The 20,226-nt window shown below is 39.4% G+C and overlaps 1 protein-coding gene across 1 annotated transcript in view; it reads right to left on the bottom strand.

The window, feature by feature from the left end:
• ITGA4 (integrin subunit alpha 4) overlaps positions 1–19,992 on the bottom strand; it is a 35,021-nt gene extending 15,029 nt beyond the window's left edge. Inside the window, exons 1-15 of the mRNA XM_015634836.3 lie at positions 19,751–19,992; positions 19,542–19,663; positions 13,555–13,661; positions 13,331–13,460; positions 11,988–12,055; positions 11,207–11,336; positions 7,836–7,921; positions 7,454–7,513; positions 7,231–7,368; positions 6,439–6,550; positions 4,778–4,872; positions 4,376–4,466; positions 2,999–3,044; positions 2,473–2,627; positions 965–1,119 (exon numbers count right to left, since the gene is read on the bottom strand). Coding sequence (XP_015490322.1) covers positions 965–1,119; positions 2,473–2,627; positions 2,999–3,044; positions 4,376–4,466; positions 4,778–4,872; positions 6,439–6,550; positions 7,231–7,368; positions 7,454–7,513; positions 7,836–7,921; positions 11,207–11,336; positions 11,988–12,055; positions 13,331–13,460; positions 13,555–13,661; positions 19,542–19,663; positions 19,751–19,935 — 1,680 coding nt within the window. The 5' untranslated portion in view covers positions 19,936–19,992. The remainder of the gene's footprint in view (positions 1–964; positions 1,120–2,472; positions 2,628–2,998; positions 3,045–4,375; positions 4,467–4,777; positions 4,873–6,438; positions 6,551–7,230; positions 7,369–7,453; positions 7,514–7,835; positions 7,922–11,206; positions 11,337–11,987; positions 12,056–13,330; positions 13,461–13,554; positions 13,662–19,541; positions 19,664–19,750) is intronic.
• Positions 19,993–20,226: the final 234 nt, after the last annotated feature.

Below are 20,226 nucleotides of genomic sequence, written 5' to 3' on the forward strand. Positions count from 1 at the left end.
GGCCAATGCCTCAGTGGCTTCTTCTCTGAAGCACTTCTGCCAGCAGATTTTTCTACAGCAAAGTTGTCTCTACACCATCACAGAGGGAGAACTGTAACCACATTCATTACTAGTCTGGTCGAAGAGAAATATCTGTGCAGGCTTCACATTCATAAGCAGAGAGATCCCTTTTTCAGCACAGCACACATTCTTAATATTGTTCAGCTCTAAATTCATTCATGGACCTCTCATGTGTGCTCTTCCTACCCCATTTCCACCTTCAGATTGTGGCTGAGTGCTTGAAGGAAAAAAAATCAAGCAAGCCCAAGCAATGCTCTTCTTCACACCCTGCTAGGCTTTGGCTCCTTGCAACAAATTCACAAAGCACACCACACTATGAACCTTGAACTACAGACTTTTCTAGCAATCATCTTCATTTCACTTCCTATGAATCAGGAATGGGTTCTTTCCTTTTTTAGCTGAGTCTATCTACTCACAACAGAAACAGGAGTAAGACAATATACATGTTCTTTGAAATAGTTACAAATGACAAAACATAAAAAGTACAAGTTTTAAGATTTTGCATTAAGGACTACATAAAAAAGTTCCATCAGAAATGTTCAGCAGAATATGACTGTTGTATCTTCATGGTTGCTCCAAACCAGCCTCAATCTATGTATGATCTGTCATCCATAAAAATGATGAAAAAATTTCAAGAATGCTTATGGTCATCCAACTTCATCACTGTGGTTATTATTATTATTATTATGCATGTTCTCACCAATATGAGAGATGACAGACCCACTGACTTCCCCAGAGAAAGCATCAGAATTAAAATATACTAACTATGGAAGTTCTGAATACAAATATTTCACTTCCAAAATATTGATGCAATGGTAAACAGAATAGGTTCTTTCACAGCGGGTCTGCTTTTCAAAGGAGGACAAAGGATTTAAAAGACAATACATACTGAAAACTACATTACCCTCATAAATGCTGGATGATCTTTGCAGGCAGTAATATTGCTGTAAATCTTTACTTTTCCTGAGATTGTATCATATGTTCCATTGGAGGAAAAATAAAATCTTGCTTGTGTATCCTCTTTTCTATTCACGTCAACACTCAGATTATAATGCAATACTACAAAATAAAACCAGGGAAAATAAAGGTTGTAAAATCTTCAAGTGTTGCAGTGTTAATGAATTTATGGTAGAAATTACCATTTCTGAGTCACTTCTGTAAGCATGTTCTGTAACACCCATTTTAAAGTGCTCTGCTTAAAAACACTCTGACATGAATCCAAAGCTAATAAAAACAAGTACCCTGAAAATTGATTGCTTCATGGCTATCATGTATCCCCTGATACATGCTTTTATATCAGGGATAGTTTATCAGGTTGTATTTATAGTTTTCTACCAAAATCTATTTATAGAAAAGCCACTTCAGTGGGTTAATTAAATTAAACCTGTTAATTACAACAAACAGGTAAGTCAACAAACTTGACTTAAGTACTGTTTCAGTTTTTTCTATTTAAATTAACAAGAACCACTATGATAACAAGTTGCAAGTAAGTTTCAGAGCATTACAGATCTATTAGTTCTAGATTTTTGCCAAGAGTTACATTATCTAAAATTTCTACTAGTCCTTTTTGTAAGTTAAAAAGTCTTATGTACAAATCCAGCAAGGGTGATCCAGTCTGACTGCTCATCTTTCAAATAAATATGAGTTTCAAAAGATTTGATAAAGATTCAAAGACATATGACTTTACAGTTTCATCCCTGTGTTGTTGTGTTCTCATGTAACATGCTCCCAGAGGTTATTGTCTGTTCTCACACAGAGGAGTTGAGCAATTTAATTTTATATATCATGTACTCGTGGGGCTGTTTGCAGTTTACAAATAACACATGACAAGTAGGTTAAAAGCACTCAGGCAATACAGTCAAATTTAGGCAGTAAATTATTTAAAATTAATTCACCATGAATATTTCCTCTGATAGATACCGCTTCTAACAATACCAGTTTTTTGCCAAAAGCAAAATATGCATTATATAACATATAACACAGTATTTATTTTTCAGTAATTTTGGTGGGACTCCCTCTCTTTCACATAGTGCCCCACAATGGTATGATCAGCTGCTTGAGCTGGTTTGTGAAGAAATGCTTTCTCTCTGCTGCCAAATGAAAGGCAGCATAGTCCAGCAGACCCATCTGGTTTGGTCCCTGCCTGAGAGGACTGCTGTTAGAGGACATTGAAATATCCCTTTTTTAATGCTGCTGTCTCTCCAAGGCCACGTAACTCCAGCAGTCCTAGGAGGGATGTGCTGTTATTCCAAATGGAACAGAAGTGTTACAGGGTAGTCATGATATAATAAAGGTATCCATGTTTTAAACTGAAGTTTAAACTGATGGTCTGTTAAATACCTGTAGCATTATTCTGTAAATAGGTGCATTTAAAATGAACACATATAATGGATTGTTTTTTCAGTAGCTTACCAATATAACCAGGTACCTCTCTTCCTCTGTAGGTAAAGCATATCTTCAAATTCATACAGGTGGCAGGCTGCTCATTTTCCATACAGTCTAAAGTAGTTCGATTTATTGAATTAGAATGTTTTAAAGAAGCTTCAACAATAATCACTGGTTTTGTTCTAAGAATAGAAAAGAGTAAGTGTTTACAAACAGTGTTCAGATATAGCTTACAAAACCTCTGCGAAAACTAACCAACCCTGACAATCTATTTTTGTATTTTAGAGTTATCATTTTAAACTTGTCTGTATTTTTCAGATAGCTTCAAATAGTTGTATGCACCTTATTTGTTACCTCAAAAAATTACAGAATGATACTGTCATTTTTTCAGCATATCTACTTAAATGTTTCATTTTTAGAGCCTAATAAATGAAGTTCAAGACATCAAGAATATAATGAGGTTAAATTAAACTACTGAGTTTTAATAAATTCCACTAAATAAATAGAGTTAAATTATATGGTCTTCAAAAGCACTGAAATATAGAAATCTCACCTGAGCACCACAGCAGAATCAGAGAAAAATGCACCAACTGCTACATCTGCACAAGAAGAATGTATCAATAAGCATGATTTGTCAACAGGAATTACTTCTTAGGTACAAGCGTTTTATAGCATATTCACCTTTTGGTCAGCATTAAAACACTATCTGCCCTTCATTTATTAGAAGTGATGTGCCAGTATTTCAAAGACAGTTCCTCAAATACTTGTCCACTGTCCCTAAGTGCTGCATGCTAATTTGCTGGACTTGCAGATATTGATAACATGATGATTTGATTTCTATTCCATACTTAAGTGATTGATACTGAAGGACAACTCAGCTAAATAGGAGATACTTGCCTTCTTCTCCATCCAGATATTCAATATTGCTATACATGCAGATACATACTGTTTTTATATATATAACTGATTTGCTTATTTCTATTATAGGTATGAAAATCCACATAGAGAGAGAGAGAAAAGTATTTACTTTATTCCAAACTAACTGAAACCTATTCATGCAAGCAGGAAAGAAATATAGACAGTATATATATCTCTCAAATGAGGTAGCAAAAGTGACTTGTTAGATGACTAAGTGATGTAAAGGCCTGAGGAAGTGATGGTCAGGTTAGTAACCAACAGCTGACCTGAGAGCAGACTACTTGTAACCTACACCTTCTAGGCCAGCACTATAAATTAACCTGGATAACATTTCTGTGGACAGAGCCAGAACATACAACATCCACCTAATGGTAACTGTGCTTTTACATCCCCAAGAGCAGGACAGACATACCTGACCTAATACTTATCTGCAAAATGTCAAAATGTTTTGATGATATGTATAAAGCAATTAATATATACTTGGCAGTTAAGTTGTTTTACACCAAATTAGCACTATTTTGTCATGGCCACAAGTACTCCACAATGGTCTTAGTTCAATGCCATGAGCCCTAAGTGAGGTTAAAGAATTGTTCACTCAGACTGAGAGTCAAGGAGCCCATGACTCCTGTCAAAATCCAGGCTCTGGGAAGGCCAGCAATATATTTAGGTTAACACACTAGTCTGGACAAGAAACATGCTTGCAGTGCCCAAACCAGCTCAGTGTGACATTTGTAGATGAGACATCTGCTTTAAAAATATAAATCACATTTCTCTTCCCCTTGTGCACTATGATCTCACTATTATATTGTTCTCAGTCCTTAAATAATAGCTAGATGACCGTGAAAACTGACTGCCTGGCCTCAGCTTTACCTCTTCTTTTCTCTTCCCAAAATATGAGATGTGACATGTCATCTCAATAACAGATTCTGCTTCTGTTAAAAGTATCAAGCCATAGAGTTGTTCCCTATGAATTTCTATTCTTTTAAATATTACAAAAAATTGTTTAATTTACCTTGATAACCATTGTTATCTACATCAATGCCACTTGATATGGATTGTCCAAACATGCTTAAAGAATAACTGACTTCTTGTCCTTGTATTCTCTGAGGAGAAAAACATATAAGAGAAAATTATTCTTGGAAAGCTTATCTCTGAGTTACAATTTCCAATGAAAAATGTTAGCAAAACAATCCTGCTGCTGAACTTTAATCCCATGAACCTTCTCTAAAGACCCCCAAACAAGTTTTTTCTCTCTTACAGGTTATATTATGACTGGAAATCACACACCATGTAAAAATTTTCTGAGGTCTTTTAATGTACTTCAGATGGTCAGACTCTTAAATGAAGGGAAAACCCTCTCGGATTTAAACTTGGGGTTTTTCTAGATTGGCTATTTTGCACTGAAAAAGCATACCTGTGAAAATGATGGTGTTATTCCATCTTTCCTGCCATTGTATATATAAATAGCCCCTATTAGATTATCTTCTTGTGGAGCCCCAATTGCCACATCTGTGGAAAAAACAATTTAGGAATGATCTGTTGAGTAGGAAATATGACCACAGAACACTTGAAGAAATGCAAACCATGCGATGCCAAAGCAGATTTACTTGGCTGAATTCAAAAGCAGTGTTGAACACAGATATAATGCAAACAGAAACAATTAGACCAGCTCAGTAATCTGATTCTACTTTAATTACTATGTGTGAAAAGCAACAATCAAATACTGTCATTTTGTTAAAGATGAAGTCTATTTCTAGCAACACTAATTTTGACCCTTAAGAGGTTAAAAGGTTACCATGAAAGAGGACAAAACTATCACGATGTTTAAAAATGAGGAAAAAAGCCCCTTATATTTATGGAACAGTGATGATTTTCCTGCTCTTCCCACATGGATTAAGTCAATGAAACACAATTACTCCTATTACAGTGCCCAAAACAAACCATTTATTTTTCTATGAAATGTCTGTAACAGTTAATAATAAGCTTGAAAAGGCATGTAACAAGGAAATTAAGGTAGCTGGTTGGTGCAAAGGGATATGTTTTATGCCTAGATGACCTAATCCCAGAGGGGTTTGGCAATTCATAACAAACTGAATGAATCACCAACCCACCCTCAACAACCCTTATCAAAAACTCCCATGGTTCAAATAGCCAAAGGCTGTCAACCAAACAGTGGAGGGAGGGATGGGGTGATTATTTACACCATCTTGAAAGTCACTATTAATAACTGTGAACTTGCATTTACAAATAAGCAAAAGCTGAACTATCTGCGAATCAGAAATGCTTTATGCTGCACTGAACCAAAATCACAAGAAATGTGTGAAGAAACCTGTGAATGGTTTTGTGGAGCAATTCTGTGTTTGAGTCCACATTGACCGAATCCACACTGTGGTGACTAAACCACATACAGCACATTATGTATCTCTTTACTGGTGAGATGAAAAGTGCTTCCTGTTAAAATTACACACAAGTTCTTGAGGTCAGATTCTACACCAACACACACCCCATCATCTTTACAGGGCTGCTTTTGATGGTTTAGATCATTGAGAAGTTGGCTCTGCTCTACTTTTTAATTACTACAGAAAAATTCTTTATATTACCAAATTGCTCTTTTTATTTCTCTATATTACTTCCATTATATTACAAATTTTTATTTCAATATTTCCACAGCAGTCTCCCACTGTGAAGGTTGTTTGTAACATCCCCATGTAGTCAGTACTTACTGGTGATACAGAAGCAGATTTTGACTCAATTTTTCCCTTATGATTGTTACAAAATTGCCAAATTGTTCCCTAATCTTTGTCTCAGATATTTAACACGGGATTAGTGATTCCATTTGAGGTCCAGCATCAAAAGTTACAGATTATGTCATCACTTTATGCTCATATTTTTTATTAGACAGAATCTAGTCCCTTGGCATAACACATCAATGACTGTGAAGCAGCTATATTTCAAGTCAGAAAAGTAGAGTCCCAAACCAAAAGAATTGTCAGACTTCTGTTATAATCCTTCTGTTTATCATGACATTCCACTGATCAGAGAATTAAACCCAGCAAGTTTTCTTTGCATTCTTACCTTCAAAGCCATCATTATCTATGTCTCCCAGATTGGCTATGGACTCTCCGAACCTCGCTGCATACGAGTCACTCCCGCTGAGCTCTACATTCAGTTCTACCATCTTTGCTTCCTGAAGGAAAACAGAGTCAATGGCACATTAACTTCCAGGTTAACTTCCTTCCAGGTGACCTGGAATATTGCTCAAAATGTTTAAATTGTCTTGGATACCAATATATAAGCCTACCAAACTACTTGATGTAGAAGCAAGCATTTTCAAATATATTTTATGGTATTTAGTGTAAGAATACATAATAATAATAAGGTTCCACTTCAGAACCTTAGAAAGAATAAAAAGAAGCCTGTTCTAATGCATGATCTGCCTAGTCACATTATTTGCAAAACTGAGGAGTACCAGTCCTCTTTCCTGACTGGTACCAGTAACTGCATGCAAATGTTTCATTCTTTCTTTGTTTCTGAAGGGCTTAACAAGCTGCTCTTCAGATGGCAGTTCAGTGGGAAGCACAGCAGTGGAGGAGAGCTTGGAGAGGGGCTGCAGTGGCAAGCTGTCACCACCTACAGCTCCCAGGAAACAAACCCAGTCTTCAGTTCCAGCACTGGTGTGAGTAACTGTGCTACAGCCGACACCGCAGCTTTGGGGGTGTGCTATGCACTCCTGCTGGGGTAGTCATCACAGCTCTACTCGTTTTTTCCATATCTGGAAATATGGGATAAGGAGAGGAAAACTCTTCCTCTTAGCCTGTTGAAACAGAATGGCTGTGTTGCCATATGTTTTTAAGAGAAAATACTTACAGAACCTGAATTAATATAGACATAAACTCTTCCCTCTTCTCTGATGGTACTTTGCATTGGAGCACCAACTAGTAAGTCTGAGAAGCCATCTGAATTCAGGTCCACAGCACAAACTGCAGCTCCAAAGTAAGAACCAAGCTGTGTGCAGACAAGAACTCATTATTATGTTTGAATTTTGATGAAGACTAGAAGTTATAAGGTGCAGAAAAGTAGGAAGATTTACCTTTTTACCCCTTAGTTCAAATAGAATATTTAGTTGCTTCTCATTGCTGAAAATATATGCCTAAAATGAAATGAAAATAGAAGTGGAATTTAGCAAACTAATCTGAAATACTTCCCAGTGTTTTCTCTACACATGTACTGCAGAATCAGCAAAACAATGCACAATATCACAAAGTACAGCTATCTCCTACCTGAACCTTTCTGTAACACCCTAGTTCACACCAATGTTATCCAGACTGCCTACCCCAATTCCTTCTTCAACTTTTCCCCCCTTGAGAAGTCATATCTGAAAATTATCTTTAATATATTAATCTAAATTGGGAGATCATAGGTGTTTTTGTGGGGTTATAGTCTTCAAGACAATATTATAGACAATTCCTTACTTTACCAGTCTGCTCCTGTTGGGGAGCTCCTCCAACTACTTCTGTACTGGATGGTGTCAGAAAATGTCCAGCTCCAACAGAATATCCTGCAAATCAGAAATGCACTATTCAACACTAGAAATGCTATATAACAAAGAAAGAATGGGAGCATGCCTTATAAAAGCTGTCAACACCATAAATTATCCTGAGTCTCACATTCAGACCTCATGCAAGTCAGCAATGAAAATAGAAAAGACAATTTTTGAAGCAAAAGGTCAGTACAGACAGTAAGTTCCATCAAGCACGAAGTGTCAGAAACACTCATTTCTTCCCAAGAACTCAATTATCTGCTATACTTCAAAAGACAATAAATTGCAAACACTTTCTGTTAATGCACATTCTGCAATTATTCAGTGAGTCCATACTACTGATAACAAATAAAAATGATCAAAAGTACACACACTGCACCATGGAAATACTTGATTCAATTGTTACCCTTTAACTATTATAACTGCATGAAAGAAAAATTAAATGCAGTGCTATTTCTATGTGCACTTACACAGAGCACCATGGACACACACATGAAAACATCAGGAACGAATTGCAAAAGCCTGATTATGCAATAAGAACACATTAGATCAGCATTTGTAAATAAATCTACATTACAAAGCATTTCTGAAGGTGGAGAGAGATCATAAACAGGACCATATTTTGGTGCAGACATCCAGACACAGAATTGCAAAAGAAAGGCTAACATCTTAACCTGTAGCTGCACAAGTCATCCTTACTCTTTCCAGAATATATTAGAGCTCAATTGAAACAGGGAAAACAGAGAACTTATTCTGCTACTCTTGCATTTACTGAATGACTGCCGATGTTCACAGCATGGAGAGAAAATAGAAAAATCATCTTGGATAGATGAGAACAAGCCTTGAATCTTTCATCTGTGAAAATAACTAGAAATCCAAGTTCTCATTAAGCCACCTTTTTCTTTTCATATTTTAAGCAAAAAGAGATTAACAGAGTAATTTATCACTTGAAGGTCAACACCTAGTTTTTTTTTATTTACTCAACAAAAAATTAAGGATGAATCTTAATTTACCTCCTCTGACATTTATTTTCTAGTTATTTTTGTTTTGCTAAAGTGTAAACATTACTAATTCTTAAGAGCTTTAGAAAAAAGCCAAACATACACAAAAATCACAGTAATCACATAATCCTCATTCCTCTTTAATGTTATTAAACTGTTTTGCAGGGGAAGGGGAAATCACATAACTGACCCTTTAAATTTAAAGGCATAGAGAAATGAAATTTTATTTCCAACTCCATAGTTTTCTCCTTTTTACCATCACAAGATTGCAAAAAACTGAAAAACTGTAATTTGCCCTTCTCAGATTTCTAAAAGGAACTGTCTTCTACTTTACAATTTCTTTAAGGCAGTTTGTGAAGAGCCTAAGGTTACTTTTTCATCAAGGCCAGCTGATTCGAAAGACTGAATAACTTTGAAAATTCCTTTTATAGAAGTCAGCTACTACTCTCCAAGAGACTCTGAAGTAATTAAGAAAATATTACCTAGTGTTAAAAATTACAAATGTCTTCCAATTTCCTTCTTTTTTTCAGTTGTCCAGTACATGAACAGCTTTGTTTCTTTCAGCTTATGGAAAATGCTACAATACTACTGCACTTCCTGTAGTCTCTAGTTTCTTAATTATTATTCTTTTAACAGTTTAATGAAAAATACAAAGATGCCCATGTTTTGCACCCTACCAGAGGAAGAATAGTGTAAGTAGATAATTGTATCTACTCACGTGCTGTGACACTCTGGTCACAATACACTTCCACCACTTGGTAGGGATTATTTTATTCATTATCTAAGGGAGCAACCAGCTCAGACTTCTAAAAAAATGATTTGGTAGCAGAATTAACCCTGAAGAGATTTTTCGTCTTCAATAATTACAAGGACAGGACAGAAGCTGAGGGAGGGTAGGAAGGTACCTTTCAATTCTTTCAACCACACTATGGATTATTATGAGGGAAGGAAACAGAGGTAGCATGAAATTGCAAAATTCCAAGTTCATCACAGCTGCTGCTGTAAAGACACACATGAGTTAATGGTGCCCCTCTTCACTTTCCTGTAAAAGGGCAGGTTTAGAAGATACATGGCTCTGCTCAGCCAACATGCACCAGGTCACTAGAGTGAAGCAAATGCCACCTGATTTCAGGTCCTGGATGGCCAAGGTAATTAAGAGACCACATATGTGTGGAAAGGCCTTCCCTAACCTCTCACCAACACTGTCATTGATTTGATTCCTTCTTATACTTGTAGAAGCAGAAATCTGGAATGACCTTTTTTCCCTAGACTTTTTCTGCTGATTACTATTGGAAAGCTAGAGCTTTCCATTCTCTGAAGCTTTTCTTTTGTCCTGTGAAAGGTTAGAAGTTCTACTGGTTGAACCTAGGGATCCTGTGTCTGATCCCCTTTTACCACCCATCTCTCTTCTGCTTGACTTTCCTGCAGAGCCACTGTAGCATTTTCAGGCTCAGAACTGAATTCCACTGTGTTTCACAATAGCTATTTTGTAACACATGCTAACTTCCTACTGTCAGAGGAGTGGAATCAGAAACAGGAAATGTTTGTCCACATGAACAGGAACTTTGAATGGGAAAATGCAAAAACCAATGGTCACAAGCAAAAATATTCTTGCTCAGGAGTTCAGGAAGGACAGATGAGCTTTTCTCAGTGTGTAGTGACAAGACTGAAGCTGCTGTTGTTTTCTGCCATAAACCTTTCCAAACTGTAGCACAAAATTCAGCTAGTTACTTGGATATAGGTATATAAGTAGAACTTCATGGCCTTGGTTACTGACATTGATAAATGAGGTTTTCCTTCTCATATATCCAGACTAAGATACGTTTGGAATAAAAAAGAAGAGAGATAACCATAGGAGGAAAGTTTGTCTCTAAAGGTCACAGCATACTTCCCCTTATTGACAACACAATTAAGACTTGCTTGAAGCTTTCACTGTGAAAATCTTTTCATATTTCTGTTATATGTGAAACCACTGTCTTTTCCCGTGAAAGCTCTTAGCAGCATTTCAGACTTGAGTGAAATGAAAATTGCTAATCAGAAGGACCCCTACCTTCTAAATCAAGAAATGCCTAAAAGTCAGTGGTGAGATGATAAGAACAGAAATCCACTGTTCAAGAAGTTTCCTCATAAAAAGAGCGGAGAGGAAGCCTTATAATTAAATAATATTTTAAAAAATCAGAGCACATCTTTAGAACTGTTGTTTCTGGGATTAACAGTGAAGACTCTGAAAAACACTGTGCACTCATCCCAAGGCCAGCTATTTAACTTATATTTCATTTAAGTATTTAAACATTTTAAGTACCTAGGTAACTGCCAAATTTCACTTGGTTATTTGAATCTGTATAAGCGTGGATTGTATTCGCAGTTGTATTGTATACAAAAACAGAACCAGTCCAATAAAATGATCCAGGGGCTCCCATTATGATTAAGTCCTAAAAGAAAAGTAAAACAAAGCCATGTTATTCACATTGAAATATTCATGAAAATAAGCAAAACAAGTAAAATGCTCTTCTTTAGCTCTTCTGAGAATTCTATGAAATGCTACTGGAAATGCATCTGGCTCAGCATTGGTGTTTACTACTAAATTACAGGTAATATTTTCCAGACTTCATAAAAATACCATTATTAAAAGCTATGAACTGTAACAACAAAATAGAGCAACAATCAGGATATTCTCTTCTCAAAAGAGTTTTTTAGAAATTACAATCTTAGGGTGAGATGGAGATTAAATAATACAGAATATTACTCTGTAAAGCAAAGGTAAGCATTATAAATGTTACATCAAACAGATTAAAGGGAGTAATAAAATTTCATCCTCTGCTTTATCCGTGCCCTTTTTCCAGATGAAAAATAACTTTGGACTCAGCAAGGTATAAAAGTATTCTTGGGAATAAAAATCAAAGTCTTACTTGGGAATTATCATGCAAGTCATAGCAAGATTCAATTAAAAAGAAATTAGAAGAGTGATTTTTCCCTCCCACAATAAAATACAGCATTGATGTGTGCATGTAATTATCTACTTTTATATATTATACATAAAAGTAAGTATAAACAGAGAGACATTTGGTATCTTTAATACACACCTCAATGTAAAAACTAGACATTCCAGCCTGACATGACCCATGGTTTTCTCCAAACTTCCGTGCATGATCTGGGAATGGGCAAGAAATATTTAAAAGGATGAGAAGCATGTAGTTCCAGAGCTTTACCAGGCTTTCAACAGAGGTTGAGACAACTTAGAAAACAAAGCAAAAACAAACGACATGTCCCCCAAAAAGTTGGTTTTCAGTTCTGTAATAAATCTAAAAGCACTGGTTTCCACTATATAGCCTTTAGGTACAATACAGTACTTTAACAAACTCTAAACACTATGTATCACTTGATCACACCTGTCTTGAAATATTGTGACTTTAAAAGCTATACTTTTCTTTCAGGATTTTTCCATGAACCACAGTGAAACAGTTTGAGCACCACATCTGGATACTCTTCCACTCTGTACTTCAGGCATACTCTGACACACTTATGTATCTTGACAGAACTTGCCCTGTGCTCCACTGGTGCCACGAAGGGTTTGTATTATGGCAGATTACTTTCATCCTAGCAATCCAACACTGTCCCAGCTCTGTTTTCCTGCAATTCTTTGCTGACTGCCTGCCATCATGGTTCCCTTCATTCCATACATAGATTTGTACATTTAAAATCTCCAAAGATAAAAGCATGATTTCACCACCCCTTGCAGCAGTCTCCAAAGCCAGCAGTGGGACATTTGATGGCATTACTCTGCACAGAAAGGTCAGATTGATCCTTGCATTGCCAAAGCACAGGGACACGAGATCATTCTCTTGGGTGGGTGGTAGATAAGAATGAGAAAGCATGGATGGAATAATTTGATAGATTCATATCTTTACTCTTATTTTGCTCCTGGAGTTCTCTGAGGAGGAATCCATGAAGGTCTCATGCCACAGCAGCAGCCTTGGCAGACGGCAAGTAAGGGACAAGGACACAGACTGTGACAGGCACTGCAGCACCTTTATATCAAAGGCTAAGGAGCAGATGGCAACAATCACTTGCAGGTATTTCTGCTGCTCTGCTGTGAGACTCTCCAGAGCAATGAAAAGAGTAAAGGAAGGAAGGATGTCCTCTACTGGCCTATTTTTGAGAAGCACACACACTTCAGCAATGCAGTTCAGGGAAAAAAAAAACTTCTGATGCCCTGTGTCAAGTATTTTTTTGCCTTTTGAAAGCAAGTTTTCTTTGAAGTGATAAACATCTTTACATCACAAACAGGGCTCATATCATCAGCACTCAGCCTCCTAACCATTGGCTGCGGAACACCTGCTCAGAGCAACACAAGCTTTTCACAAATTCTGCACCACTCAATTGTATCTCACCCTTCCCTGCAAAAGGATTCAAGCATTCTGCTTACCTATATAGCATGGGCATATTCTTCTGCTGAGCTCAGTTCGAAAATTAGGAGGGATGGCAAAGCAAATACCATGTGGCAGTTTGTGCTCGTTTTTCACGTAAAACACATTTTTCCATCTATGTCCACAAGCCTATGGATATAAAAGCAACATAGCATTCGACATGGAAGCCTAAGAAAGCCGAGTGCAGTCTGACAGACACACACACACAGTGGTTGATACATACAATGATAGACCCGCTCTCCTTTGGTTGCCTCGACAAGCTGACACCCAGCCACTGGTTATCCCGCTCTTCCAAACAAGTCTTCCCACAGCGCTCTCCACTGGGATGGCCTAGGAGACAAAGACCAATGCCCTGAACAGAGGGACAAGATGAAGAACAATGTGGTACCCACCACAATAATAGGAGCACCCAAGAACTCTGGGGGACGATGCAGCAATTTGGGTTTGGTGGATCTGACCTCTGTCTTACACAGGCCATGGAGACTTTTCACTTTCTTCTTGAGCAAAGGTATGATTGTGGGTAGCCAAAGGGAACATACTGGCTCTGAATGGGATAGGCCAGCAGTGAGGATGGACTTCATCATTACTCAGGTACAAAGTGACATTACACTCAATTTTGGTGAAGGGCTATCCCTGTAAGTGCTCTTCAGCCTAAAAGTTTGTAAGAAACACAAGTAACACACCTGAGAGTGCCACCTAAACTCCAGCCTAAAGCAAACATCTCTCCAACTATGTGCCTACTGGTAGCAGAGCTCAAAACAATCTCTACTGCAAATGGCTGTCAAATAAAGGCTGTATAACTGCCATCTCTGCTGGGGATGGCAGATGTCCCATGCATATCCTGCATGCTACTTTCACTTTTGCAATTATTCACCAGCAGCTCTTAGTGTTTATTCTTAAGTAGAATTGTTTTATAAAACCTTGAGAGAACACATTGAAATATCTTCTAACTCTGCCCCCACAGCCCAAAAGGCTACAGTATTGCCAAGTTAGCCAGTATTTGCTGTCTTCTGGGAAGCAGTAGTGGTCCCCAGGGTAAGGAGAAGCTACACATTTATTCTAAGTTATATAAAGTTAGCTTTTCATTTTTAAGATGTTTGTATGAAAAAGTATTGAAATTATTGAATCCGTATTTTCCAAGCATCAGCATGACAGTTTATGAAAAAAACTTACTATAAAATTAGGAAACATATTACGTCACCCAAACAAACCCTTTGGCATAATTTTTAAGACTTTCTCAGATTGACTATAGAACAGGTGAACTCAAAATGTTTTTGAGGTTTAAGGATTAGTTTAGTTACCCAGAAAAGGATGTCAGTACAGACCGCAGAGTACTAATGCTGATGGGACATTGCATAGAAAAAACCCCCATAAATCACAGCCCACACCTTATCACACCTCACCCCACCAAAAAGCCTGCAAAAATTAACCCCCCAAACAAAACACCTGTGCTGAGAGCAGAACTGGCATTTATTACTGTCCAATGCATTAGAGAGTTTAAATGAATACATAGATTATCCTTCTGGCCAATGTCAGAGATGTGAACTTCCATGTACTGAATATATACCACTTTTCAGAAACAAGTGTGAAATTTAGTTTTGGAGTTATGTAATGGAAAACTTCTCACTTCCTAAGGGAGACATTTCCATGGTTTGCATGAATTATAGAGCACATTAATCTGATTGAAATCTCCTCAGAAAAGAAAACTCCATTACACTCTGGTGTATAAGAAGTAGTCCTCCTCTAAATTGCAAAAGTAGCTCCCTTCTAGCAATGTGTTCCATCCTCTCCTAACAAAGACTTACCTGGGACATGCTTTTATGTGGATTTGCAGGAAGTAGAGAAGACCAGGGCAATAAAGTTAGACCCTAAGAGACTGAGGCTTTTTATCAGTAAATCAAATAAAACCAGACAATGATGATGTGAGAGATGAGTAAGTTCAGCCTGTCTCAGTGCTTCATTCCTGTGCCTGTTTCAGATGTTTGTAAAAAGATAAAGCACCAACATTCCTCGACACTCACTGGATTGCATTCTCCTTCTCCTTTGCTCCAGTATATGGGTTATTTTGGCCCTCTGCTGATGTACTGCCTTATGTTTCCTCTCTTTCTCTGACTGGCAAGTGTTCAACCACCTTGAAATTACAGACCTTTGTGGGAGAGAGAAGCAAGAACCTGACATCCCAGACACCCTGATGAGTCCCTGCTCACAGGCTACGACATTATAAAAGCTTTATCAAATGAGAAAATGCAGTATTCTGCACAAGCAACAGAGCAGCACTGCATAAGCTCAAGAGGACATGGCAGCTTGGTAGCCTCAGGGAAAAGGAGCACGTGCTGTCATAAAGTCACTGAGAAATAAGTAATTGCCCATGCCTGTGTACATTACAGCTGGAAGACACTCCTGCTATAATCCCCTCTGACCACATCCACAGGAACAATGCAACTGCAGATAAATAAGGTCATAACTTATAAAGCCACTTCTGGTTTTGGCCTCAAGGATCATAATACAGATGTCTGCAATGAGATGTTTGCAATCTGAGAAACCAATTTTATGTAACTTGCTCCAGTGTTTTCCATGCCCAACAGCATCTCATGAACCATTTAATCCTCCCGTAACTCCTCTGGTCCTATTGTTTACTGATGAAAACTATGAAGCCTACTGCAAAGGCAATAAGCCTTCTGATATCCTGCTCCTAGACGTCAGAGCCTCAAAGTCTATTTTTACTCACCCAGGAAGTATTTTTCTGTTTTCACAGAAAAACAGAATTTTTATCCCTCTTACATCCCCCAAATGACTTCTACCCAAAACATTTTAAATGACACCTGTTTCCGTTCTTCTGTAAGGGACCTAGGTCCAGAAGATCCCATGTTCTTTGGACTAGTACAGCTATTTGGAAGGGGTCATTTGCCAGGTATGAGCAGTGCAAGCCACAACAAGAAGTCAAAATACCAAAACCCAAACTTACCAAAATCAAAGTTGCACAAACACAGCTCTCTGCCTTTTGGGGAAAACCATTAACTGTTCACTTTCCCATTGTAATGATTCAGCTGGGGGAGCTAGAGGGCAATTTGTTCACAGGTTAATTGTAGCAGAGACTTAAAGGAAGGGAGCAAGACTGAAACTGCAGGAAGAGCTTTCTGGCCTTATGTTAAACAGCATGCACTGAATTTATTGCACTCATTTGTAGCCAGAACTGATTTTTTCTTTAGACTGTATGGCAAATTGCACAAATTATTTCCTATATACTTTAGCCAGTCAATCACTGTTTAAAATCTGAAAGCAGTGCTATTGGAGAATTTCTGTAACATTTTTTAAGTCCAAAATTCAATAGGGCAAAATGTCTAAAGAACTTGTGTAAGTTCCTCTGCAACAAACTGTGAGTATCCCAAACTTATGTGGGCAGGGATTTGAAATTCAAGACCAGAAGATGGACACCTCAGGTTGAAGCACTGTAATTTGTACTTGTGCCTGAAATTTGATTACAAGCCTCTGCATCTAACATAAGCCAATATTTAAAAGTACTCCAAATACAAATATATCCGCGGTCTAGAACACTTCACACCATGAACAGAAGTACTAGAACTCAAAAAGAGACTGAAAACTCTTCTATTCATCAGAGAGAGATTTAAAAGTGCCAATGAGGGAGGGACAAGGAAGACAATGTATCTCATGGCTCTTTTCAGCTCTTAAACCAGCCCAGGGACTGCAAGATCTTGAAGAACATTACAATTCTTTAACATATGTCTGGATGAGTTATCCCAGATGTCTGTGATGACTGCAGCGTAAGACTATTCCCCACAACTCTTTCGCTACTGAGGAAGCAGATAGGAACTTGTGACATTAAAAAATACAAGAGCAGTTTTGTGTGATCAGAGGCTTCCCAATTGGTCATGAATCTTTCATTAATTAGTTATGGCCATTTCAAGGCTACTTTAGCAAAAAGGAGAGACAAAGTATTTTAACATTATTTACGTCTTTAAGTAATTCGCATCCATTTATTACAGAAGCCCAATTTGGGAAGCCACTTCTATTGCCTGTTATCACCTCTACTTTTTTATGACTTATAATTAGAAACTTACCACCTCAAAGACGCTTCTACCAGAACAAAGCATGAATTCAACTATTTAAGAGCACGACAGAAACACTTCCTTCTGATTGTGCCTGTTCAGAAGTGAAATATATCGCCACACGTTTTTCTAAGGAAATTCCCTATTCTATGAGATCAGAACCCAATCTTGAATGAGTTAGATGAGAAATAATTAAGTTCAGCTTTGTAATTGCAAGTTCCCCTGCATATTTCTCTGACCTCAGATAGTACCCCACTTCACTCACATCCCATGCACCACAGCTGCCTTTGGCTTCTTCACTGACCTCAATGACCTGTTTTACAATACAGCACTTCTTTTCAGCATCTATTTAACTTCAGAAATACTACTGGCGAACCTTAGTGATGCAAAGATGTCATCCAGCAGTAACAGAAATCCACAGTTTTCAAAAATCTCATGTGTTACAAGTATTTTTTTTTTAAATTATGTTGTGTAACCTGCAGCCTCTAAACTTGGGAATAGAGGCCACGTTAACTAAGGTAACTTAGTAAGGTAACTTAGGTTACTAAGCCTTTGGAACCACATAAACATTTTCATGTACCTCTTGCCTCGTTTCACTTAGAATCCCCTAAGCTATTGAAGAAAAACCCATCATATTATTCCTTTAGAGATTTTGTTTCTCCATTGCCTAAAGGAGTAAACTGAAAGGCACTGCAGAGGTATATTGTTTTCAAAGAACATGAAACTTTCCTTCCCTTTACACAGTAAAGGACTATTTTTACCACCAATCCAGGAACAGGGGTTTATTGCCTCTTAGCATATGCTATTTCACCACTTCAGTTGACCTCCTTGGCTTTTTGCAAGCCTTCTGGTACAAAAGAGGCAGTCAGAGAAAAAAAAAAAAAAAAAAAAGCTCTTTGTTACATATAACTTTTTAGTAGATATATTATTGGAACAAAATTACTCAACAAAACCCCAAGAAACTACTTGAGCTGGTATAAATTTAATTTCTATTCTTTCTAGTAGCAACTGCTTGTCTTCTTTTTCTTATGTAGCTACAGGTAAAACACCACTTGAAGTACCTCAGGTTTTTGTAGCCCAGTTACAAAATATAACTCTTATATCCATCTGTAGCAAAAATAACTAAAACAGACAGAACCTGTCAGTTATAAGTTTTATGCACAGATGTGTAGAGAAATAACTGTTTCACCATTTTATTTTATTTATTTTTTTTGTCACAGAATGCTGAGCTCTGCCCTGACAGCCACCAGTTCATGGCGCGTTATTGCTTTCAAATATTTTGATAGTCCTTTCCCGTGCTTCTCCTCCCTGGGCGGTGTGCTCGTAACGGATGGGACACTTGGTCAGAGGGTGGCAGAGCACAAGATGAGGAACATTCTCTCCATAGCATGTGAATAGTGTGAACAGAACTGTGTGCAAGTGGAACAGGAAGAAAGCCCAAAGCAATTCACACATGTTCATGGCAACCCACTGCAAAGCCTTCCCCTTTTTATTAAACACTTGCAAGTTGAGTAAGTTCAGCCAGTTACATCTCCTAAGTATGGAGACTGCGGAGACAGAAGTTAAATGCAGGACCCGTAAAAGCCGATTCAGTCAAAAATAGCTTTGTTCACCTGAAACTCCAATAAATCTGCAAGCAGGGAGAACCCATCAGCAAGACAAACGTGGTTCAGTAACTTTAGGGCGGCTTCTACGAAGAGAAGGCTTTGCAGAAGAAAACATGATTTAAGCACGACTTCCACCCTGCCATCCCTGAGCTTACTGCATTCACCCACTGCCCTGAAAGGCGCACCAGCTCTCCGCAGAGCGGTGTCAGAGCGAAACTCTCATGGGGCTTTCGACCCATAGGCTGAAAGGTGCGAAACGGCTGTGGGAACGAGATCTGTCACACCTAACTTCCCCAAATTAAGTTTTGGTGAGTGTTTTCTCTCTTGATACCGCCGCTACAGTCCTTAGGCAATAGCGCTGACAGCCCTTTAGTGAGAGGCAGAGCACTCTGCACTTAGAGCCGAAAGGGCCCAGCACACCCCGCAAGGCAGCGGAGCAGAGCCGCGGGGAGCGCAGGGCAGCTGGCACCGACCCTCCGTCCCCGGCCGCCGCCCCGCGCCGAGCTCTTCCCACCCACGCCCCGCCGCCGACTCACCCAGCTGGAGCTGCTCGCACTCTCCGCTGGAGTTCCCCCCGATCCAGCACCGCAATATGGCCCCGGGCTTGACCACCGACTCGTTGGCGGGCCAGCTGGCCCGGGGAGCGCCCACCACCAGCCTGCGGGGCAGAGACGACAGCGTAAGGAGCCGCGGCCGGGACAAGGCGCGACGGGCCCCCGCGGGAGCGGCCGGGCCGGGCACTCACCATCGCTCCTCGCCGTGGCGGTGCAGGAGAACCGAGTACCCGAAGAGGGTCCCGTTGCTCCCGCGGAAGAGCAGCCCGTGCTGCGTGTCCAGGTTGTAGGGCCGCGCCGTCGGCAGGCACTGGCACAGCAGGAGCAGCGGGGCGGCCCAGCCCGCAGCGCCCCGCGCCCTCCCGCAGCTCCGCATGGCTCCGGCCGACCGGCAGCGCACCGACGCCGGCTTCCCGCCTCTTCGCTGAGCGAGAGGGCAGGGCGGCGCCGCGCCCCGCCTTGCCCTGCCCCGCCCTAGGTTGCCCTCTCCGCACCTTGGGCTGTCCCCGCAAATGTCCCCCGGCCACGCCTCCACCTCCTCCCGTGCGGCCGCAGCCCCTCTCCCTTGCCAGGCGACGGGGGTCGGGTTTCTCCCCGCCCCGTCCGCGCCCACGGGGCCGCTGCGGAAGGGACACGGCCCCCACGGCTATCCCGACACCGGTGGAGC

The sequence above is a fragment of the Parus major genome, chromosome 7 (genome assembly GCF_001522545.3).
Source record: "Parus major isolate Abel chromosome 7, Parus_major1.1, whole genome shotgun sequence".
Classification (NCBI taxonomy): Eukaryota; Metazoa; Chordata; class Aves; order Passeriformes; family Paridae; genus Parus; species Parus major.